The 6,000-nt window shown below is 48.5% G+C and overlaps 1 protein-coding gene across 1 annotated transcript in view; it reads left to right on the top strand.

Moving 5' to 3' along the window:
- The window catches only part of kcnip1a (Kv channel interacting protein 1 a), a 73,609-nt gene that overhangs the window by 60 nt on the left and 67,549 nt on the right, over positions 1-6,000 (top strand). Inside the window, exon 1 of the mRNA XM_029771259.1 lies at positions 1-45. This exon is cut by the window's left edge and continues 60 nt beyond it. Within this exon, the coding sequence (XP_029627119.1) occupies positions 1-45 (45 nt within the window). The remainder of the gene's footprint in view (positions 46-6,000) is intronic.

Below are 6,000 nucleotides of genomic sequence, written 5' to 3'. Positions count from 1 at the left end.
GTGTCCTGTCCCTGCACAAACTAGTCACAGGGACTCTCAACAAAGGTACGTCACTGGGCGGTGTTTGAGTGTGTGCGTCCAAGGACAAATTTGAGCATGGGCGTGTGAATACACTGTTTATACAGTATAAAGCAGAATGAGTGTGAACTGTGTAGGAGTACGTAGCTATAGGGTTAGATTTGCTCTCTGTGGGTTTGAGTGTCTGTTGTGGAGTTGTATGCGTTGTAGGAACCTCACCACATCAGTACATGACATTGTGCTTGTGTGTCAGTTTTATAGAGTTTGCATGGCTACTCATCTAAAGCTCTGTCTAAACTATTGAACCAACACGTAAGTTACAAAGCTAGACCTAAGTGTCCAACACAATGTATCTCCCTTTCCTCCTCTCTCTCTCTCTCTCTCTCTTTCTCTCTCTCTGTTAATTTCTCTTTATTTGTGTCACTATCTGACTTTATCCTCTTCTCTTTACCTTTTCCTTCTCTCCCACTATTCCTCCCTCCTCCCCCTATCTCTGGCAGAATGATTCTTGTATAAACGAGGCAAGTAAAAGGGGGAGGGAGGGAGGGAGGCAGGCAGGCAGGCAGGCAGGCAGGCAGGGAGGGGAGGGAGGGAGGGAGCGATGCAGGGAGGGAAGGAGGCAGGGGGCAGGGAGGGAGGGAGGGATGCAGGCAGGGAGGGAGACAGGGAGGCAAGCAGGCAGGGAGGGAGGGAGGGAGTCAAGGAGGCAGGGAGGGAGGGAGGGAGGCAGGGAGGCAGGGAGGGAGGGAGTCAAGGAGGCAGGGAGGGAGGGATGCAGGGAGGGAGGCAAGGAGGCAGGGAGGGAGGGAGTCAAGGAGGGAGGGAGGGTGTGGTAATAGAGGAGTGATAAACTTGATAGAGAGCAGAATGTGTTTTACAGTGTGATGAATGTGTGTAATAACGTGTCGGCGTGGCAACGCACTGGGTGGGAAAAACAGGGAGAAGCTCTCAATATAGGAGGAAAAGCTTTACTGTTGTGAATTCATTGTTTTCTACTGTGTGTGTGTGTGTGTGTGTGTGTGTGTGTGTGTGTGTGTGTGTGTGTGTGTGTGTGTGTGTGTGTGTGTGTGTGTGTGTGTGTGTGTGATTGATTCATGATTTCATTATATTGCCTCTATTGCTGGAGGAAAGCAGGGCAGGATTAAGCAAAATTAGCTGAATCTCAAATACAGTAGAGTACAGTAGAGTACATAGTACAGTACAGTACAGTAGAGTACAGTACAGTAGATCAGAGAACAGTAGAGTACAGTACATTAGAGTACAGTAGAGTACAGTACATTATGAGACTGGAGGATATACAGCGCACGCACACAAACCAACACACGCACAGACGCGCATGCATACTGCTATTGACTTTGTGTTTGAAGGAAGCACAGTCACACACTAGTGTTAGAGCCGGCTCTGTAGAGGGGGTAAACGGGTGATGTCACTAGTGTTAGAGCCGGCTCTGTAGAGGGGGCTCTGTAGAAGGGGTAAACGGGTGATGTCACTAGTGTTAGAGCCGGCTCTGTAGAGGGGGTAAACGGGTGATGTCATTAGTGTTAGAGCCGGCTCTGTAGAGGGGATAAACGGGTGATGTCACTAGTGTTAGAGCCGGCTCTGTAGAGGGGGTAAACGGGTGATGTCACTAGTGTTAGAGCCGGCTCTGTAGAGGGGGTAAACGGGTGATGTCACTAGTGTTAGAGCCGGCTCTGTAGAGGGGGTAAACGGGTGATGTCACTAGTGTTAGAGCCGGCTCTGTAGAGGGGGTAAACGGGTGATGTCACTAGTGTTAGAGCCGGCTCTGTAGAGGGGGCTCTGTAGAGGGGGTAAACAGGTGATGTCACTAGTGTTAGAGCCGGCTCTGTAGAGGGGTAAACGGGTGATGTCATTAGTGTTAGAGCCGGCTCTGTAGAGGGGGTAAACGGGTGATGTCATTAGTGTTAGAGCCGGCTCTGTAGAGGGGGTAAACGGTTGATGTCACTAGTGTTAGAGCCGGCTCTGTAGAGGGGGCTCTGTAGAGGGGGTAAACGGGTGATGTCACTAGTGTTAGAGCCGGCTCTGTAGAGGGGGTAAACGGGTGATGTCACTAGTGTTAGAGCCGGCTCTGTAGAGGGGGTAAACGGGTGATGTCACTAGTGTTAGAGCCGGCTCTGTAGAGGGGGTAAACGGGTGATGTCACTAGTGTTAGAGACGGCTCTGTAGAGGGGTAAACGGGTGATGTCATTAGTGTTAGAGCCGGCTCTGTAGAGGGGGTAAACGGGTGATGTCACTAGTGTTAGAGCCGGCTCTGTAGAGGGGGTAAACGGGTGATGTCACTAGTGTTAGAGCCTGCTCTGCAGAGGGGGTAAACGGGTGATGTCATTAGTGTTAGAGCCGGCTCTGTAGAGGGGGTAAACGGGTGATGTCATTAGTGTTAGAGCCGGCTCTGTAGAGGGGGTAAACGGGTGATGTCACTAGTGTTAGAGCCGGCTCTGTAGAGGGGGTAAACGGGTGATGTCACTAGTGTTAGAGCCGGCTCTTTAGAGGGGGTAAACGGGTGATGTCATTAGTGTTAGAGCCGGCTCTGTAGAGGGGGTAAACGGGTGATGTCACTAGTGTTAGAGCCGGCTCTGTAGAGGGGGTAAACGGGTGATGTCATTAGTGTTAGAGCCGGCTCTGTAGAGGGGGTAAACGGGTGATGTCACTAGTGTTAGAGCCGGCTCTGTAGAGGGGGTAAACGGGTGATGTCATTAGTGTTAGAGCCGGCTCTGTAGAGGGGGTAAACGGGTGATGTCACTAGTGTTAGAGCCGGCTCTGTAGAGGGGGTAAACGGGTGATGTCATTAGTGTTAGAGCCGGCTCTGTAGAGGGGGTAAACGGGTGATGTCATTAGTGTTAGAGCCGGCTCTGTAGAGGGGGTAAACGGGTGATGTCATTAGGGGATAGAGCTCTGCTACCAGACCCAAGCCCGAGGGGCCCCGACATTATACTTCGGGGTAGGGCCTGGTTTTTCATCAATAACTAGGGTACGAGCAGGGCTCGGGTATCACTAAGTTGATCAGTAACATTTTGAAGCTGAGCCATTTACTCGTGCTCTGCTGCGCAGTACAGTCATATCTGACTAAGATCCTAACATGGTGTCAGAAGTGTTTCAACCTCGTCAAATATAAGACTGGAGAGATTCTTTCATAGAAAATAATCATGTATAGAGTTTAAAGTGACAGATGTAGCTAACAGCTAACTGCTCTCTCGTGTCTCGTCATTGAGCAGAGCAGCCTAAGCGGAGCCATTGCCATGGCTACTCGCAGACTCAGAGCCGCCAATGAGCAGAGCTCATGCAGAGCGAGCTGCGTGCAGTTAGAGAGTGATAGACAGAGAGGACCAGCTAATTGATTTACTAATGGAGGAAGTCTTTTATGATTTCGGGTTTCGGGCAGGGCCTTAAATTTGGCAGAAGCAATCGGGCCTGGGTAGGGTAGGGCCTGAAAATTGCAGGCACGGGCAAGTGTTACAATCAGTGTCTCAGAGTCTCAGAGTCTCAGAGTCTCAGAGTCTCAGAGTCTCAGTGTCTCACAGTCTCACAGTCTCAGAGTCTCAGAGTCTCACAGTCTCAGAGTCTCAGAGTCTCGCTGTCTCAGAGTCTCGCTGTCTCAGAGTCTCAGTGTCTCAGAGTCTCAGAGTCTCAGTGTCTCAGTGTCTCAGTGTCTCAGAGTCTCAGAGTCTCAGTGTCTCACAGTCTCAGAGTCTCAGAGTCTCGCTGTCTCAGAGTCTCGCTGTCTCAGAGTCTCGCTGTCTCAGAGTCTCAGTGTCTCAGAGTCTCAGAGTCTCAGTGTCTCAGTGTCTCAGTGTCTCAGAGTCTCAGAGTCTCAGTGTCTCACAGTCTCACAGTCTCACAGTCTCAGAGTCTCAGAGTCTCGCTGTCTCAGAGTCTCGCTGTCTCAGAGTCTCAGAGTCTCAGTGTCTCAGAGTCTCAGTGTCTCAGTGCTCCACAGGGAACGAGAGCTACATCTAGAACATCAGATTACACAATGGTCATAAAGGCTATGGCCGAGACACAAACACACACACACAGTCGTTAGAATCTGAACATTTTGTTTTTGTATGTACAGTGCATTCGGAAAGTATTCAGACCCCTTGACTTTTCCCACATTTTGTTATGTTACAACCTTATTCTAAAATTGATTAAATTGTTTTCCCCCCTCATCAATCTACACACAATACCCCATAATGACAAAGCAAAAACAGTTTTTTGTGCGCAAATGTATAAAAAAATTCAAACTGAAATATCACTTATTGCATAAGTATTCAGACCCTTTACTCAGTACTTTGCTGAAGCACCTCCGGCAGTAATTACAGCCTAGAGTCTTCTTGGGTATGACGCAACAAGCTTGACACATCTGTATTTCGGGAGTTTCTCCCATTCTTCTCTGCAGATCCTCTCAAGCTCTGTCAGGTTGGATGGGGAGCGTTGCTGCACAGCTATTTGCAGTTCTCTAGAGATGTTCGATCGGGTTCAAGTCCGGGCTCTGGCTGGGCCACTCAAGGACATTCAGAGACTTGTCCCGAAGCCACTCCTGCATTGTCTTGGCTGTGTGCTTAGGGTCATTGGAAGGTAAACCTTCACCCCAGTCTGAGGTCCTGAGCTCTCTGGAGCAGGATTTCATCAAGGAACTCTCTGTACTTTGCTCCGTTTATCTTTCCCTCGATCCTGACTAGTTTCCCAGTCCCTGCTGCTGAAAACCATCCCTACAGCATGATGCTGCCTCCACCATGCTTCACCTTAGGGATGGTGCCAGGTTTCCTCCAGACGTGACGCTTGGCATTCAGGCCAAAGAGTTCAATTTTGGTTTCATCAGACCAGAGAATCTTGTTTCTCATCGTCTGAGAGTCTTTAGGTGCCTTTTGGAAAACTCCAAATGGGCTGTCATGTGCCTTTTACTGAGGAGTGGCTTCCATCTGGCCACTCTACTATAAAGGGCTGATTGGTGGAGTGCTGCAGAGATGGTTGTCCTTCTGAAAGGTTCTCCCATCTCCACAGAGGAACTCTGGAGCTCTGTCAGAGTGACCACCGGGTTCTTGGTCACCTCCCTGACTAAGGCTCTTCTCCCCCGATTGCTCAGTTTTCCGGGCGGCCAGCTCTAGGAAGAGTCTTGGTGGTTCCAAACATCTTACATTTAAGAATGATGGAGGTCACTGTGTTCTTGAGGAACTTCAATGCTACAGACATTTTTTGGTACTCTTCCCCAGATCTGTGCCTCGACACAATCCTGTCTCGGTGCTCTAAGGACAATTCCTTCAACCTCATGGCTTGGTTTTTGCTCTGACTGTGGGACCTTATATAGACAGGTGTGTGCCTTTCCAAATCATGTCCAATCAATTTAATTTACCACAGGTGGATTCCAGTCAAGTTGTAGAAACATATCAAAGATGATCAATGGAAACAGGATGCATCTGAGCTCAATTTCGAGTCTCATAGCAAAGGGTTTGAATATTTATTTAAATAAGGTATTTCTGTTTTTTAAATGTGCAAAAAACATTTTTTTACCTGTTTTTGCTTTGTCAATATGGGGTATTGTGTATAGATTGATGAGGGGAAAAATTATTTAATACATTTTAGAATAAGGCTGTAATGTAACAAAATGTGGAAAATTCAAGGGGTCTAAATATTTTCAGAAGGCATTGATTAGAATTTGTTTTTACTGCACATTGCTTTCCAATTAGAGTTTTATGCTTGGGTAGAAAGTGCCCATTGCTTCCAATTTCAGTTAAAATGGTGGAGAGAAATCAGTGAATCCGGTCTGTCTGGGCTTTGGCTCACGGAGGAGTCACTGACAGAGTAACACTGACCTCTGCTGGTAGCAGTGTAGCTCTGTCCGTTCCTTTCATGCCCACTGGAGCAGGGTTTCCCAAACCTTTCACCTGGGCCCCACTTCCAGCTTTGGGGGGCATCCCGGCATCCCATATCTATGGGCTAAAAAACTGAAATAGAAAAACGTTAGCTGACACGGGCTAGTTGATGTGG

This window comes from Salmo trutta, chromosome 13, assembly GCF_901001165.1.
Source record: "Salmo trutta chromosome 13, fSalTru1.1, whole genome shotgun sequence".
In the NCBI taxonomy this organism is placed as follows: domain Eukaryota; kingdom Metazoa; phylum Chordata; class Actinopteri; order Salmoniformes; family Salmonidae; genus Salmo; species Salmo trutta.
This window is presented reverse-complemented; position numbering and strand designations above follow the sequence as displayed.